The sequence below is a fragment of the Zingiber officinale genome, chromosome 9A (assembly GCF_018446385.1).
Source record: "Zingiber officinale cultivar Zhangliang chromosome 9A, Zo_v1.1, whole genome shotgun sequence".
Classification (NCBI taxonomy): domain Eukaryota; kingdom Viridiplantae; phylum Streptophyta; class Magnoliopsida; order Zingiberales; family Zingiberaceae; genus Zingiber; species Zingiber officinale.
The window spans coordinates 122,615,678-122,633,400 of NC_056002.1; the positions used below are offsets into that span (position 1 = coordinate 122,615,678).

The 17,723-nt window shown below is 41.5% G+C and overlaps 1 protein-coding gene and 2 long non-coding RNA genes across 9 annotated transcripts; 2 read left to right on the top strand and 1 right to left on the bottom strand.

Annotated features, from left to right (window-relative positions):
- Positions 1–2,564: 2,564 nt before the first annotated feature.
- Positions 2,565–4,250, top strand: LOC122019535. Its single transcript, XM_042576992.1, has one exon. The coding sequence runs from the start codon at positions 2,565–2,567 to the stop codon at positions 4,248–4,250; it is 1,686 nt and encodes a 561-aa protein (XP_042432926.1).
- A 372-nt stretch (positions 4,251–4,622) lies between these two features.
- LOC122020041 lies at positions 4,623–9,050 on the bottom strand. Of its 7 annotated transcripts, none has more exons than XR_006122077.1 (5): positions 8,757–9,050; positions 5,502–8,610; positions 5,326–5,388; positions 5,078–5,248; positions 4,623–4,862 (listed from the first exon to the last, which is right to left on the bottom strand). It is a non-coding gene; the product is annotated as an uncharacterized LOC122020041 (long non-coding RNA). The 7 variants fall into 7 exon arrangements; XR_006122083.1 differs by having other exon boundaries at positions 5,502–5,566; positions 8,518–9,043; XR_006122081.1 differs by having other exon boundaries at positions 5,326–5,398; positions 5,502–5,566; positions 8,518–9,043.
- A 723-nt stretch (positions 9,051–9,773) lies between these two features.
- Positions 9,774–11,770, top strand: LOC122020736. Its single transcript, XR_006122310.1, has 2 exons — positions 9,774–10,540; positions 10,641–11,770. It is a non-coding gene; the product is annotated as an uncharacterized LOC122020736 (long non-coding RNA).
- The last annotated feature ends 5,953 nt before the right edge of the window (positions 11,771–17,723 follow it).

A 17,723-nucleotide genomic window follows, 5' to 3' on the forward strand; every position in this document is an offset into this window, starting at 1 on the left:
TTTATTTTAAAGAGACTATTTCACTGTAAGGTTTGACGTTGTAACTTGACCTTGGACGATGCTCCCTTAGCTATCACTCGAACTCAGGTTTTGAGTATGTACAACGTCTATCTTGAGCCTTTAGCACTCGGAGCACTCGACCCACTTGACAACCAAAGCACTCGGTGACTTGGTGACTCAACAATCAGAGCACTTAATCGACTCAACAATGCGGTGAATCGATAACTCAAAAAATTTAGATTCTCATTCGGCTCTTGTAATCAGGATCGCTTAAGATTTTATGAGGCCCTAGGTAAAAAAAATTTTGAGTCTTTAATATTTTTTTTAAAAAAAAATAATTTTTCTCTGTCATTTTTTTCATTGAGATTCGGGATCCATAATGACATATTTAAAAAAAAACTGAAAGAAATTAAAATATTAATTTTTAAAAAAATTATAAAATTTAGTTTTCCCCATTTTAAGTTGTAAAATCATTAATTAAATTTTTATGACAAGTATAAGATAAACTTCGAAATAAAAAAATACTCTAGACAGAGAAGAGAACAAGAAAAGATGGGAAAATAAAAAAAAAAATAATAACACAATCAAAGTTAACAATGTGACGAAAGACTTCATAAAAATTTAAAAAATAATTTAATATTTAAAATAATTAGCATTCTATTTTGCGATAAGAAAAGCCCTTAATTCATGTTCTCATTAAGGAAAGAGAAGAAAGAGCTAGTTAGGAAAACAGACGTCTTTTGAAAGAATTATAGATGTGGAAATATAAAGATACAGAATCACTGATAAAAAACAGGACGTAGACTATTAATAAGAGATATCAGGGCTGGGAGGAGGCAGCTTAGGTAAAATTACCTTGGGCCTCCTTATTCTAAGGGCCTTCAAATTATTAAAATTTTATATTTATATTTAAGAGTTTTATTAAATTTAATAATGGATCAATTTTGTTGACAGATCAAAAAATATTTTATTTTTAATCAGTCTGAAAAAAAAACCTTAAACAAGTCCCTTTTTATTATTAATATCTCTTTTTTATTAATTTTAATCAATTCATGATTTAAAATTATTCAAATTTATCCTCATTTTTTAACAAAATATTTTTACTATCTTATATTTATCCTTACCTAGTTATTTATAACATTCCACCTATTTTATAATTACACATGGATCATGAGACACGTCTTGACTAAACCTTTTACATCCACAATTCATCCACAATTCATTATATTTGATTATTAAAAGTCAATTTGAGTGAAAAAAAATAAATTGATTCACTTTTGCCTTTTCAATTCTTTGATTCTCTCTCATACAATCTTATTTCTAATTTTCTACTTTATCTTTCGCCTTATCGCTACGTCGACTTCAAATCGCAACAGAAAAGATCTCCAGAAAGATCGGCAATCCGATAATTTTTGATCTTCGGTTCCAAATTTCCAATCTCAAATCTCATCAGTCCACTAATTCGATACCGATAGTTTTTAATTAATCTAAGGCCTCTAATTTTCTGAAGACGCCTTGAGAGATATTAAAGTTAGCTGATCAACTATTAAGAATTTTAAGAGGTACTCGCCAAGTTCAACTCGCGATGACACAATACATTCCTCCGTGGGTTGGGTCTGACTAGCATGGCACAATCATTCCTTTGCAGGCACCCGAGATTTACACCTCGAAAAATATTTTAAAAACATAAAGGTTGACTTTTCGTTGGAAGTTAAAGGTACGCAAACGGTAGGGGTGAGAATCATGTGAACCTCATTCATTGTTAATGTGGGTTAATTTGATCCTGTATGTATAAGTACTGTCTCAATTTTTTATATTGAGATGATGGAATCTACACTTAAGTAGTGAGTTTCATCATCTTATTATGAGAAGTTGGAGCAATGTCTATACAGATAGGATGAAGTTGGAGCAATGTCTATACAGGTAAGGTAAAATTTACAATTAATGTGATGTTGCACCATCCAACCTTCTTGATCACACCACTTGCACTCCTACAGTTGGGATAAGCCACGTGGACCAAGCAACTACTTTGTCATTGAGCTCCGAAGTGAATCGAGATTCTCATGGCCGCAGCACAAAGCTATGGCTTTGACCTGCAGCCGGTGCTCTGACTATTTTTGACCTCCATAAAATCAGCGTTGACTCATTTCAGTTGCATTAATCTCTTTTCCAAAATTTAAAAAAAAATCCATAGAATCTCATCGATGATTAAAAAAGTTCTCTTTTATTTTAAAATATTCTAATTATAGTAAATTTCATCAACTCATCCATTAAATTTCACCAAGTTCACCTGACGGTTTTCTACCCCAATCATTATTGGCCCCGAGTAGTAGTCACCCACCGAGAAATACGACAAGAACGATGTGGAACCCGCTCATTCTTCTTCGACTAACGACTCCTGCTGACGAGTGTAAATGTGGGTGCCATTCGATTCCTTAGTGCTCTAATTGTTCGGATTCTATTAGGAACACAGCGCATCACACAGTTAGCGCATCACACAGTTTCCGGATCGGGCTTGGGTCCGCCGCCAATCCAGGATTATCTCCATCGCCGGTCTTCCCGCCATGGACGCCGCCGCTTCTGCCGGAGGCAGCGACGACCTCCGCTGCTGTCGCTTCCTCCTCGCTTCCCTATCCGCTGCTGCCGCAGACGCCCAGTCGTTGCGCGCCCGCTGGACTTCCGTCTCCGCCGCCGTCGCTCGCCTTTCCGCCTCCCTCGACGACCTCGCGCCCCTCCCACCTAATCCCCTCGTCGCTGACCTCCTCCAATCCCTCACCCAAATCCTTTCCCCGGCTCTCGCCCTCGCCTCCCTCTGCCGCGCCTCGGATCCCCCAGCCGCCAGGCTTCGCACCCAGAGCGAGATCGACGCCGTCTCCGCGGCGCTCCACCAGCTTGCTGCCGATGCCGATCTTATCCTACGTTCTGGCGCGCTTACCTACCTTCCGTCTCCTCCTCCGGAGGCGGGGAGTTCTCGCCGAGAGCTCGTGCGGACGGAGGCTAGGAGGCTCGTGACGAGACTTCAGATCGGAAGCTCTGAATCGAGGATCGCTGCGTTGGATTCTCTTCTCGACCTACTCCGCGAGGAGGAAAAAAACGTCGTGCTCGCCGCTGGACTGGGGGTGATGCCGGCGCTAGTCCGCCTCCTCGATTCAGTCGCCGGCGCTGCGTCCTGCCACGACGCGAGGGAGAAGGCTGCGGCTGCAATCGCGAGGATCTCGGAGGTGCAGAGTTGCCACCACCTTATAGTGGCAGAAGGGCTGCCCCTCCTACACCATCTCGCTCGCATCCTCGAGTCCGAGGGTGGCGCCGCCAAGGAGAAGATTTGCACCGCCCTCCACATCCTAACCCAAAACAGGGACAACGCCGTCATCATCGGGTCCCGCGGCGGGATCGCAACCCTCCTGAAGATCTGCCGCAATGGCAGTCCTTCCGCCCAGACCGCCGCCGCTGCAGTGCTGAAAAATCTCGCCACAGCGCAAGAGCTCCGACTGAACTTCCTCGAAGAGAATGCAATCCCGGCCCTCATTGGTCTTTTAGCATCCGGAACTCCTCTTGCCCAAGAGAACGCTATCGGTTGCCTCTCTAATCTATCAGCCGGCGCGGAATGCGAAAGCATAAAGCTATCCATCTTCAAAGAAAGGGCTTTGGAACACCTGAAGAACTACTGGGAAGCAGTCGACATAGGAGAGGATCGAAATCTTGAGCTTGGGGTTTGCTTGTTGAGAAATTTAGCATCTTTCAGGTACATCGCTGAGATCATCGCCACAACTGGCTTCCTTCTTCCCATCATCATTGCTCTGAAGTGCGACAAGCCGGGAACAAGAACAGAAGCAGCGAGGGCAGTTGCCGAATTGGCTTTGGTTTTAGGGAGGACACGGAAGGAGTTTGAGGACGCAGTGCCTCCTCTGGTGCGCATGTTGGAAGCCAGAGCATTGGAGGAAAAGGAAGCTGCTTCAAGGGCTTTGGCATCGCTAATGCCATTCCTTGGTTGTCAGAGACTACTAAGGAAGGAGGAGAAGGGGATTGTGAACGTGGTTCAACTCCTCGATCCCTTAATTCATATAGATAAGAAGTACACAATATCAATATTGGTATCGATTTCGCAATCAAGAAAGTGTAGGAAACAAATGGTGGCAGCAGGAGCTTATGGATACTTGCAGAGACTTTCTGTGATGGAAGTGGATGGTGCAAAGAAACTACTTGAGAACTTTGGAAGGGGAAAGATACTGGCAGTGTTTCCAAGAACCTAACCATGGAAGTCAGCTGGGAAAGATACCCAGCTTGAAGCTGATTGATTCATTGTGTTTGTAAAATTAACACTACTTCAGCAGCCATTGTTCACCTGTGTAGAAGATTTTTTGTTCTGAATTTGGTGGTGGGAATATTTATGTGTGACTGACCATTGCAAGACAAACTTAGACGACTGTTGGAACGGTAGTTAGGAGACAAAAACTCAGCTGATTCTCGGTGTTGCAGCTTCTCTGAAATACTACTCAGCTCTGTTTGTTTTGAGGACAAAAGTTTACTAGAACTGCGATGTTTAGTGTCTCCCTCTTCCACCATCTTGTACAGGTCCATAACCAAACAATCTGATTTCTCATACATCTGCTGTGTAGAATAAGTGTAATAACCCTATGTAAGAATTGTTTGCAGTTTTTCATGGTGTGACAATTAAGATCATGACAATTGTAGATTCTATAGTAAATTCGATGACAGACGGACAAGTTAGCAGTGCGTCCAATAAAGGTGTTGACTGGCCATGCGAGGAAGAGTGACTGCATCCTGATTTTTATTGAGTCCCTGGATGAGACATGAGAATGTTCCAAAGCTGAGGCAACTCTGAAGCAGGACTCCTGGTGAACCTGCCATTGAAACAAGCTCGAGATATAACCATATTGGCTTTCACAGAAATTATTGGTTAACTTGCATCATGAATGTTTTCTAGTTTGGTTAGAAAGATAATTAGGCTCCAGATAACATATATGTGAACTTTTTAGCATAAAACATACTCTATTTTCAGTAAATATAATTCGACCACAGTTAAAACTTTGATGAAAGTACAACTTTGATGGTTTACCATGTTGTATTGTTGCAAAGCATTGAACCTAAGCAAGAAGCTGTATCTTCTGAAGTGGGGATGCAACTTGTGCAACATGGTTATGTAAAATCCGTAGGAAAGGTTGTTCTCCACTCATACAAGATCTTAGTTTTCATTCCACCCAGCTTTGCCTGCATTAATAGCTGCAAACTAACATGATGATTAAACTTTAGACTTGAAATTCCATTCCACTGAAATTATTCAATAACATTTTATAAATGCCATACCATCATCCTTTCCTCTGAATCTCTTTAGAAGACATGCAACGAAACTATGAACACCAGCTAAAACTGCAAATGTCTAACATAAGTGTGCAATAGATAAAAAGCTTAGCTTATGCATGCTGCGCAGGTACTAGTTAGGAGCCAAAACAGCAAATTTGAAATACCTACAGTAAGGGTACCTTAGAGGACTATCCCATATCAGCTAAGGATCCCTTAAATCCTTTCTTCTTCATTAAGCCAGATCCTGAAGTGAGGACACTCAAAGTAACCAATAATCATTCATCAACATGGACACTCAAATCCATAAATCAAAGAAATGATTGGACAAGTAAACACTTTAATAAAAAAACAAATTTTGCAATTTTATCACTACCATTGTATTCCCTTACGCTATTTCTCTTAATGTGCTGCTATAATGAGGAAGTTAGTCCATAAACATTCTTACTAAATAAATATAATTCTTGGAGAAAATTACCATAGGGAACACAAGAATTTACTTCTATATGGACGTCCAAAAATCAAAGCACATTCAGTACCAAATAAAAAAGTTTTCAATATATGCTACTTTTACAGTCTTCAGTGAAACTATTCGACTTAATTTTCTCATAACAACAATTTTTACCAACCCCCTACAGATATATATGCTACTTCCATTGGACAAACACATCCCAAACATTATCATAGCCTCATTATGCCTAAGTCAAAATATACACATCATAGTGCCTAATGTGTCATTTTCTTCAATATGCAAAGATCCAAGCACCATTGGCATCTTGATTCTTTCACTTAAACAAACAGTTGGACAAGGATGCCTAAACATCCACCATCATCGACTGATAAAAAGATTTTACTAAGATAAAATTCGTCTAATAGCTGAAAGCTGGATGGGCACAGACTAGTAGCATTTCATGAAGCTCAAAGTATGGCATTAATCTAGTTCTCATTGTTTATCTCACCGTATCTTTTCTTTTCCGGACTTCAAGGACTCCACCTGCGTACAAGGGAAAGATAAGATACTGAGATGGTTATATGCCATATATTCATTATACTCTCTCCGCGGTAGGCAATGAAGATCAAAGGCTGCAGCTCCTGTTGTTGTTTCCGGTTTGATAGTTTTTTCTTTCCTTTCTGATTCGGTAGCAGCGGGGTTAGAGTTCTTAAGAGGCTTCGTTCCTTATTTACACTCGACCATTGGGTGAAAGGAACGAGTGAACTATCATTATAAGTTATATTGCCAGCAGCTGCTCAATATGGGTTCAATTCAATAAGGCACCGCACCTGTTGAAAGAGATTCCATTAACAGATAAAGAGTGAGTTCATGGAAAGAGTCCTGTTGTTTATGCCTTATATATATTAGCAGCAGTAGCTTCAGTTGTCCTAGCACCTGTGTTTGAGGAAAATTGAAATAGCCTCTGTTCCCGTGGGTGGGAATTAGGGAAGGTCCTATTCCACTATAGGATTAGCTTCTACGGACTCGGGCTCAGGACTCAAAGAAGCTGGTGCCTGTGTTTTTATCCTCAGGCTAGGCACCAGTTGGCGTAGCTCCTTTAGCAACAGGTAAAGAATCAAACAAGATGCCATTCATGGCAACTTATAATCAACTTCAGGAATTCTCAACGCAAGAAGCTGCTGCTGCAGTTCTAGGAAAGAAAGAAGGTAGGCACTTTTTATATTGAGTTGCAGGATAGGTGTAGCTTAATTCCGGTTTGAGGCTTAGAAGTCAAGGGTCGAGTGAGAACGACAGGGGGAATACACTCGACTTATCGGATACGCAAGAGAAGAGAGGAACGAACAACCTTTTACGCTCGGTAACTCGACTTTGAGGAGTGGACAAGATTCATTATAAAGCTTGTACCGGGGAATCCTTACGAGTTCTGTTCCAATTTGAGTTCAGTGATCAGGCGTAGCACCTATAGTTCGCCGGGACGAGGACAATAACTCAAATGATTAAAAGGGCTCGAGCAATGGGGAGGGACGAATAAAAACCATCTTTCACCTACGATTAAGCTTATGAAACACAAGCTGCAACGGAAAGCAACTACTTACGCAACCGGAACTGATTTAACTCGTCTAGCTACTGGAATGAAAGTAGCGGAGCCAGCAGCAACAAGAACAGATTAAACCAAGGAGCCGGATCTTAAAGTCCTGAGTAGGGCCAGAATTGAAGGAGAACCGAAGGGCTCAAATAAAGTTAGGGTCAAGTGTAACGACGGGATCGCTTTAAGTTAGTATGGCAAGGTCAGATCTTTCCTAGTTTTGAATAGTCATTCACGCTGTAATTTGCTGGCGTATCATTAGATAGCTCGTTAGGTCAAATATTTAGGGTAGGGATAGGGTTAGAGTGAATGGCACATGCCATTCACGCAATTACTATAATCTGTTCTGATTCTTTCTACGTGTATTTTTTGAATCATTATTTATTTATTTATTTCACTGCTTCGTTCCGTTAGTCGAATATCTTCATCAGAATCTTTGTGTTATATAGAAACAATGAATCTTCTCCCTTTCTTCTCACTCGAATATTTCATGAATGTATTGATCGAAAGAGAGCTCCGCCCAATAGTGCTTCGCTATGGAACCTGCCTCGCCGGTCTCCGGGGCCTAAGATCCTTTCTTGAAAGCTCTTGAGTATGAGTAAAAAGGAGAACAATTGAAGATGAAAGATCATTTTATGATTTGCGTGACAAATGCAAAAACGAAACTCCGGGGAAGAATTCAAAACAAAAACGAAACTATGGGTTTAAGCTTATGTGCTCAAGCGCTCTAGGAGTTAGGGAAGAATAATTAAAACAGTATATGATTAATCTAACTAATAACTAAAGATTTGAATTTAATAATTGATTCTTCCTCTCCTCGGGTCACAAAAGGAATGCCCACCGTCCATGGCAACAACTACCTTTCTGGCTGAGATAGATCTTATAGGAAAGAGTCCAACTCCTTAAGTTAGCAATAGTTAAGTATTAAAAGGAAGTGTGATAAATTCCCTCCCGCGACTGGTATCTCGCCAGGATATAAAGAATATACCAAAATCGAATATTGAAAATTTAACATTAAGATATCTTAGCTTTGATAAATAGTACGAAAATTTGGCAAAACCTATTAAGTGCCATCGCAAACCTTCAATAAACACATGAAAATTTGAAAATTTTGGAGATGGAACTCAAACCCTAGCCCAACAAGGGAGATCATAAACACCACATGAAGCTCCCAAATTCCATTAACTCTGGCGTTCCTCAAGCACAGATCGCGATACAGCAGGATGCTTCCCGCGTCATTCATTCAAACATTCTACGGGACAGACAAACTGAATTAGGAATCATGCTCCACCGTCCCCACGGACAAGAAACTAGGCAAAAGATTGCACGGCGAAAACAATAAACAAGCGGATCAAATTGGGAATGAGAAGAGCTGGAGCGGAGATTGGGACAGCCTACCTAACCCGATAATGGAACTCATGGGAGCGCCAGATGCGGAATCAACAGAGAAGCGCAACCCGAACGCTTGTTCTTCGGCCTTGGGCCTCTATCGCTGCCATAACGTCCTCTTTCTTCTTCGCCCTCGTCAGTCTCGGACTCCGGTGGACATCGCGCCGCCGCTTTCATCTCTCTATCGGCCATCGCATCGGAAGCTTCACGGCGTCGCTCCACCATTTGGATATCTCTGGAGCGATACTTCACCAACACGATAAATACGTACCCAACCATCCACCGCCCTTGCCATTAGAAGCAAAGGTGGGCCTAATAGGCCATCTGAATGAGAGCGCCAAGTGTGCAAAACGGGCTGGATAATCTAGTCGTACACGTGGGAGAAAAAGGAATATTTCTATTTTCAAATGGCTCCTAAAATATGATCCATTTCAATTACCGATTTTATTATTTTAGTAAGAATTCGATTTTTCTTTTGAATGTATTGAAATTTCCTAATAAAATTGCCATCAACAGTTTGTATGATTAACTTTTGATCATTTTAAAAAAACAAAATATTTTCGCATGATTGTTAATTTGCTCATCAACTTTGTTGTTGAATTAATGTAATTAACATAATTTTAACCTGCTAAGTTAATCAAATTTATATTTATTATCATATCTCTGTCATTGAAATTCTCAAGTACTGATTTTTCCAAATGAACTGGTAAAAGATCTGTCTCAACTGAATTAACTATTTCAATATGACTGAATCTCCTATTCTAGTTTAATTGATTTAATGTCGCTCAGATAAATCCGATCACATCAGTGCCCTACATGACCCTATATGCTAGGTTGGCGCCCTCTGCAACAATAGCATCCTATCAAACCACTCACGTAGTGTAAGATAAGGTAAATTCAATGATAAATTTTATTGTAGTAATAATCTTATAAGATTTTTTAAAGATTTTTAGAAATTTTTCGAAATTTAAATAAAGGTCGTATGATATGTTTTAAGATGATGGAACGATTTGGCTCGACGGCGACCTGTTGGGATACCCATTCAAATGGGAGTTGATTGAGGATTTTTAACTTAGGATTTAATTAATTTAAACCTAAGTTTTATTTCTTTTTCTCCTTATTTCTCTCCAGTCACGTCGAATCTTCTCCTCATCTCCTCCGCGATCTTGCTTCTCCCGATTCACGGTTGTCGGCGCACTCCTCCCTTCCAAATCTGCCACCATTGTCTCCGAGCCATCCCTTACGCGGGTCGTCTCTAGCCAAAAGCAGGGAGTCACTGTCGCCTTTCTCATTGCTCCGGTGTCATCACCGATGGGAAGGGGGGCTATGAGGTCACTTCATCACAGTCGATTCCACCTCTTCAGCCGATGCCCTAGTTGACGATCCATAATCGACGGAGCGTGTTGGTTATCTGCTGGAAGTCATCGATCGCGTTGGATCTGCGCTCGACATCGCCACCACTTCTCGAGCCCTAGATTCGGTTCATTGTCGCAACCTTCTTCTTGATTTGATTTCACCGTGGATGTGGGTGATCACCACCCATTCTCTCCAGCCGATCGCCGCAAAGCTTTGGAGACGTCTTGAGAGTTGATCACCAACGCACCACTTCTAGCGACCACCCGAGTCAATCGTGGCAAATCTGCTCCCTTGGGCATCTTTGTCCCTTTGCTGATGCTATGTCAGCAAATCAAGCAATAGTCGCTCTTCTTGTTGGTTGATCCATAGAAGGGAAACCCATGCCACCACAAATGGGGTTCTGTTCGAGTGCCACCTCCAAGGGGTGAGCATTCAAGGTATTTCCATCCAGATCTTTAGGGATTCATGGAATTAGTGTAGTGAGTTTTCTTTGGTTGCTCTTCTCTAATTCGGACTAATGAAAGACATTCAACACAGTGTGTTGTGGATTTTTGTTGAATCGATCATGGGTTTCATAAGCGCATCCTATTGTTGGGGATTCAGTGGGAGAAGAGGTGGTTGATATTGGAGGTAAATTGTTAGTTAGATGTTATGAATTAAGAATTTGAGTTGAATTCTTGGTTGTAGTTGTATTAATATTAAATTGGGATGTTTGAATAGAAAGGGGCAGCAGTTTTACCTACTCAAACTAGCAATACCGATAGTGATTTTCTCCAGTTGTGAAGCATCAGTTGAAGCTTTATACTTGGGTGAGTTCGAAAGTTGATTTCGTGTTTACATTAGATTGGATTAGTGTGTTGATTAGTGAGCTTTGGATTGATTATGCTTGTAGTAAATCCTAATTGGAAGGGGAAATGATTGGGGATGCTTAATCTATTTGGTTATGGATTAGAGATCCATTTGTGAGTTAATTTCTCTAGTTAGGTTAATTTGGATGATAGCATGATCATTATCAAGATATTAGAAGGATTAAACCTAATCTAGTGAGAGTTATATATTGAGTTAAATCTAACAAGATTAATGAAATTGGTTAACTATTAGATTTAGGATTAATAATTAAAATAGAATTAATGTATAGATTCCTAATCAGATTAGGGTTCAGTTAACTATTTGGTTCATGATGGATTTAGCTAACTAGTTCATACTTGATTAGTTATATCATACACTATAAAGACGGGTATTTCTTCCTTGGTCTCTATATAGTTCTTTGAATTTAGTGCATGGTTATTATTTGATGGATTATGCTATTTTATCTTAAATCGTGTTTGTTTGCTGTTTTTTCTGCTTGATACTTATGTTTGATCTATGAGGTGATCTAATTATATCATATACGGTCTCGACTCTTGATATTCATACTCTATTGTGTAAACACACGTAGAGTATGTATTGTAGGGATGTTTGGTTGATTGAGTTAATATGCTGATTATGCATATCTTTGTTGATTGTACACATGGTTGGTATGTGTTGTAGGAGTCACGTAATTGACTATCCGTTTGCATATTGTGTTTGTACATATGTTTAGTGTTTGCTATTGGAGGATACATGTTGATTGGACCTATATTATATGTATGTGTCTGGTTGTGATATTGAAGGTATCATGTTGATTATATCTACGTTGTAGAGTGCATACTGTTGGTCCTTTTGGAGGCCGACAAGAGGGAAAAGGTGAATTGCCCTGAAAAAAATAAATCAATCCTTTCTCGACTTATAATTAAATTAAGAATACTTGTAATTAAAAATAAAAAGACTAATTAAACAGGAAATAAACACAAGGAGTTACATGGTTTGCAATCAGAAGATTGCTAATCCAAGGAGATTGAAGCGCACTATCTGAAGATCTTCTTTGGGCAGAGTAGTCTTTTATAACGTTAACAGCACACAAGGAAAAGTAGAACAAAACATATATGGATTACAAGTTGTTGTTCAGCTTCTTGGACCAATGTTATATTTATAGCCTTGGTCGGAGCGCCTGGAAGGATTCCAGGCGCCTGAGAGAGGATAAAACTTTATTTCTTCTCGCATAGATCGCGTTTGACCGTGATTTGGATAATATCCAGGTTCGGCTGGTCCAAGCGCCTAGAAGGATTCCGGGCGCCCCGGATTGGTCCGAGCGCCCGGAATGGTTCCGAGCGCCCGAACCAAGAAAGTCAATAGAGTTGACTTTTTCAGTCCGGGCCCTCTGCTCCGGTTCAGCTCGCCTCGATCCGGGTCTTCCGCTCCGGCTCCGCTTGCTTGGGTGATCTCGACCATCCGAAATAGGGCTCACCCGAACCCAAGTTCCGACCTTCTCCTCGAGCAGCCTTCCTCCCCAGTTTTTCGTCCCTCGAACGTCGCGTACGCTCTTCTCGTCCACTGGTGTACTCTTCCGCGGCACCTCGTCCCTCAGACCTACTGAGCCCGTTAGCTCTCTCCCCGTGTCGTCCTTCTCATTAGCCGCGTCTTATGCTCGACTTCCTGTGCTCCTAAGCTCTTGCACACTTAGACACAAGGGTTAAACCAAACAAGATCTAACTTAACTATTGGACCCCATGGTTGTTTTGATGTGATCAACCAAGTTAGTTAGGTCCTGTTTGTATTTGATCCCTGTGTCTAAATGTACAGGAGCGCAGGAAGTCGAGTGGAAAATGCAGCTAGCGAGAATGACGACACAGGAAGGGAGTTGATGGGCTCGGTGCGTCCGAAGGACGAGAGAGCTGCGGAAGAGTACACCGGTGGGCGAGAAGAACGTGTGCGACGTTTGAGAGATGTAAAGCCCAGACTGAAGACTGCTCGAGGCGAAGGTCGGGAATTGGGCTCGGGTGAGCCATATTCCGGTTGGCCGCAATCACCCAAGTGAGCAGAACCAGAGCAAGTCAACCGGGAAGTTGACAAGTGTTCGGTCGACCGGAAGCCATGATCGGTCGACCGAACCCCTATCATCAGAATCCAGCCGTTAGTGACACATCAGCAGCCACGTCAGCAACCAACTGTTGGCTGATCTGTCAACCGAATCTTCTGATCGGTCGACCGAACCGAAGATAAACCAGAGACTTAGTCGAGCATGCTGATCGGGCCAGCTCAAGGAGAGACCGTTGGCGGATCGGTCGACCGAACGCAAGCTCGATCCACACAGACTGCATCTGGACGGAAGGCTAGGCAAGTACGCAAGTTCGGTCAACCGAACCTGGGGATCGGTGATGTGAGCTCGAGTGTCGTGCTAAGGGAGCTTATCAAATTATAATTAAAGTTACCGAACCCCTCTGAACTAAAGTAGTATAGAGATGACTCGGGTCGTCTCCCAAAGAATGTAACGATAGGATGATAACTTCAGAATTGGTTATAACTTTTGGATTTTTTTTATATGAAACTGGGGGGTTGGGTTTTGAATTTTGAACTACTATATGAAATAACAAACAAGTATGAAATTTAACCTAAGGAACAAAAGAGCAAAATAAGTATGAAATTTAATCCTAATTAATGAAAGACATCCTATCTATCTATTAATAGTGATCTCATAGCGCATTGTCACTCTACGCTACGATTTCACCAATAATAGAATTAAACTAAGGAATGAAATAGAAATGCATTAAATGAACCTAACCTAGTAAATGAAAGACAGTGCAAATAAGAAAACCTAGTCTAACTTAAACTATGATTGCAAGGAAATTAAAGTAACATAAAGAAAACATTGAATGAAATCTAGAGCATGTACGAAACCTAAACTAATTCATCCTAATTACTTTCAATCAAAGGACAACTATCACTAACATTTAACCAAACAAAGCATTGAAAGACATTAAGGAACTAAAATGCATTAATAAAGCTATCAAAGGTGTTTGGGGCATTTCATCGAACACATCAAAGGCAACATTTGATTTAATCCTAATGCAAGAAATCTAAAACATGAGAACCCAATCTAATACAATCATCCATCAACTATGATCAATCAACATCAAGAACTCTTGAAAACAAACAAGTATTAACCAAATTAACACAATGAAGAAATGAATCCAAATGCAATTAGCGGCTGTTGGAACCGAATCTTAGAAATGTTGTGGCCAGATCTGAACAAGGATGAACTGAGGCCAATGGTAGCTGATCAGAGAAGTTCGCGTGCCCTAGCTTCCTCCTCTAACTCTCCCTACGTCACACAAAATACCAGCTCCAGAACCCCCGGAACTGATGAACAGCAACTAACTCTGCTGGTGCTGCTTGCCTCAACAACGATGGGATGAATGCAACTTCCAACGAAGAACCCCTTTGTTGGACGTTTGCTGGAGCTGAAGACGAACTGCTGTGAAATGGAAGAACCGTCGTTCCTCTAAAATCTACCGCCTGAACCCCAGTCGGAAGACACTGTCGGAAGGTGGATGTCTTGCCGGAGAAACCCTCTCCGGTGAGGTGAAGATCGTTGTTGTCGCGTGCCGCTCCCTGCCAGATTGCTGCTGTCGCACGCCGCTAGAATCAAGGAGATGGTGGAAAGGGTTGGCCGCGGGATGATGGAGAGGATGGTGAGGGAAGTCCGGCCGGCGGTTGTGAGGTGAGGGTAAACCGCCGGCCGTGAGGTTGAGGGTGTAGAAGTGGAGAAAGCCCCCATGCCCTAGCTGCGCTAGGAAGAAAAAATGAACCCCCCTCTCCCTGTTGTCCACGTGAGAAAAGGTAAGGGAATGGGTCGGATCCGGATTTTCGGTTATTGGGTTCATTAAAATTGGATCCGAATTTTATAAGAGAAGTGAAATTGGGTTCGAATTGGAATTGGGCTTAAAAAGTGGGCTTTTGGATTGGGTTCGAATTGGAGCTCCACTTCTTGAATGAACCCTTGCTTATTTGATCTTGATCAACGGTCCAGATTTCTTCCCTACAAAACAAGATGCACGTTTTAGATAAAATACCAGAAAATATAGGAAAAATTAGATCAATGCTCCAATTAAATCTCAACTCGTAAAACATGATATAAATATGTAATTAAGCATATGAAAGGATAAAAATGTCAAGTCCAAGAGCCAAAATAACATATAAAAATGCTAGTTATCAATCGGTCGACCAATCCCTCTCGAGTCAAATCCTGATCCCGAAGATCAAGTGAAATGGATAAGTCTTGGAACCCCTATATAAAGGGGTCTTGAACAGTTATTCGTGATTAACGAAAATCAACTCTGTATTTTATTTCCAAGTAATGTGTAAGAGCTTTCAAAGTGTAAAAGGATTCTCCGCCTTCAGAGAAGGAGACTCTGTTTCAACCGCCTTGGATTAACAACTGTCTCAGTTGTAACCAAGTCAATTCGCTGAGCCCCTTTTTCTTTTCTGTCATTGTTACTTTACTTTATTGTCGCTTTTATTTTGAGTTGAAAGTTTTGAGGAGGGTACTTTTGTTTGCAGGCAATTCACCCCCCCCCCCCCCTCTTGTCGGCCCCGCTGCACCAACAAGTGGTATCAGAGCCCAACATTCTTAGAAGGACTAACCGCTGACTGAAGCACAAAGATCAAGACAATGGTCGGCGCGAACATTCATCCCCCAAAGTTCGACGGAGGCTTCGCTACATGGAAGCGAAAAATGGAAGTATTTTTTAAAACTGAATTTGATATACTTTTAATAATAAAATATGGATATGCAGTGTTAAAAGACAAAGAAGAGTGCAACTGGACGAAAAAGGAGCAAGACGATTTCGTGGCCAACGGAAAGGCGGAATTCCACCTGCTTAGTATCCTGCCACCCCAGGAGGTAAGTCGGATCGAAAGCTACGACTCCGCCAAAGACCTCTGGGAAAAATTTCTAGAGCTCCACGAAGGCACCTCAGAAGCAAAGTTAGCGAGGCGCTACATCCTCCGGACACAACTAACAAACCTCCGGATGAACAATGGCGAGAAGGTAGCGCAACTCCAAGCGAGAATCAAGGAGCTGATAACGCAACTGACAAATCTCGGCGAATCGGTAACGAACCGAGATTCCATTCGATACTGTTGGTGTGGTTAGCACTAACAGTGCTAACTCAGGTTTTGATGAATGACAAATTAGGTTAAGCTTGGCACGAAGTCCAGCTAGGTCGACGGACTGACCGGATAGCTGGCACGAAGTCCAGACGGGTCGAAGGGCTGACCGGACGTATGGCAGGTAAGTAAAGGTAAGTCACTGGAGGGGAGTGACTGTGAGGGCGCGTTCCCGGGAAGGGAACTTAGGCGCCGATCCAACTTAGAACCATTTCGGGACTCTAAGTCGAGATCTTGACTAGATTCCTGTCTCGAAGAGACGGAATCTAATTAATACTTTTTTTGTCAAATTATAAACTGTGCTAACACTTTGTTTTGTAGGATATACATTGCCTCGGACTAACCTTGTCTTGCAGGAGAAGGAGTTTTTGGAGAAAGGTGGTCCAAGCGCCCGGATCCCAATTTGGAGGGGATCCGGGCGCCCGGAGGCAAGTTTTATCCCCATCGCGGCGTCAACACGTGGAGCTCGCTGGTTGGGTCGGCTACGTCACACTAGGGCGCCCCGAAGGGCTACGGGCGCCCCGAGCATCCTATAAAAGAAGGGTCAAGGGTGGAGCTTCAAAAGACAACTCAGAACTCTCAGATTGCTCTCTTGTGCTCTTGCGACGCTGCGAAGCTACTCCGACTACGCACTGTTTTCTTTTCCTTTTGTCGGTATTATTATTTTTATTAGCATTCGTGTACTCAATTTGTATTCAATATTCGAATTGCTAGTGAATTATCCAACGAAAATACTCAACGAGTACGAGCCTTGGAGTAGGAGTCGACATAGGCTCCGAACCAAGTAAAAATGAATATGTGTTAGCCTTGTCTCTTTTCGCTTATATTTTCCGCTTCACTTAACTCTTTTCGACATTTTTTTTAAAATCGATATTCCCCCCCCCCCCCCCCCTCTATCGAATGATCACGATCCAACAAGTGGTATCAGAGCAGGTACCACTCTGATTTGGTGCAACCACCAATCAGGTAAAGGGGGTGTTTTTTAAAGAAAAATTAGATATCGTTCGTCTTTAAAATAAAATCTTACGTCTTTCATTTTTTTCCCCTCCAAAACTATTTTTGAAAAATACATCGTCATCCTTTCACAATTGTTTAGTATTGACAAAATATTACATTTTCAAAAATTTGAAATAATATTTTTTATTAATATTTTAATAATATTTTATTATTTTTTCGAAAATAGTGAAATACTATTTTTCCACCACTGCTAATCCAAGACCAAGTCTTGGGATTTTTTGTCTGTTTCTCTGTGTGCAAGAATAATGTCTCTTCAAGAAGGATGGAACCCCCACGAACCACTACCATACGATCATGAAGATTTCAACTACTGGAGGAGAAGAATGGAATGTTTCTTAGGAAACTTAGATTTCGACAATGTGCTAATTTTGAGAAAACCTTCTCATGAATCAGAATTGAACGAAAATGTAAGTAAACTTATTTGTAGTGTTTTACCTAACAATATTTTATGCAGACTAGGAAAGTACAAGAATGCATATGAGCTTTGGACCAAGTTAATCAAAATTCACGAGGAGCCGTTGGAGTTAGAGGATCAAGTTGAAATCGAATCCAAACTTGAGTCAGATCCAACAGAAA

What these genes read in the sequence shown, in the direction of transcription:
- LOC122019535 (XM_042576992.1), top strand. Translation starts at nt 2,565, where the DNA reads ATGGACGCCGCCGCTTCTGCCGGAGGCAGCGACGACCTCCGCTGCTGT.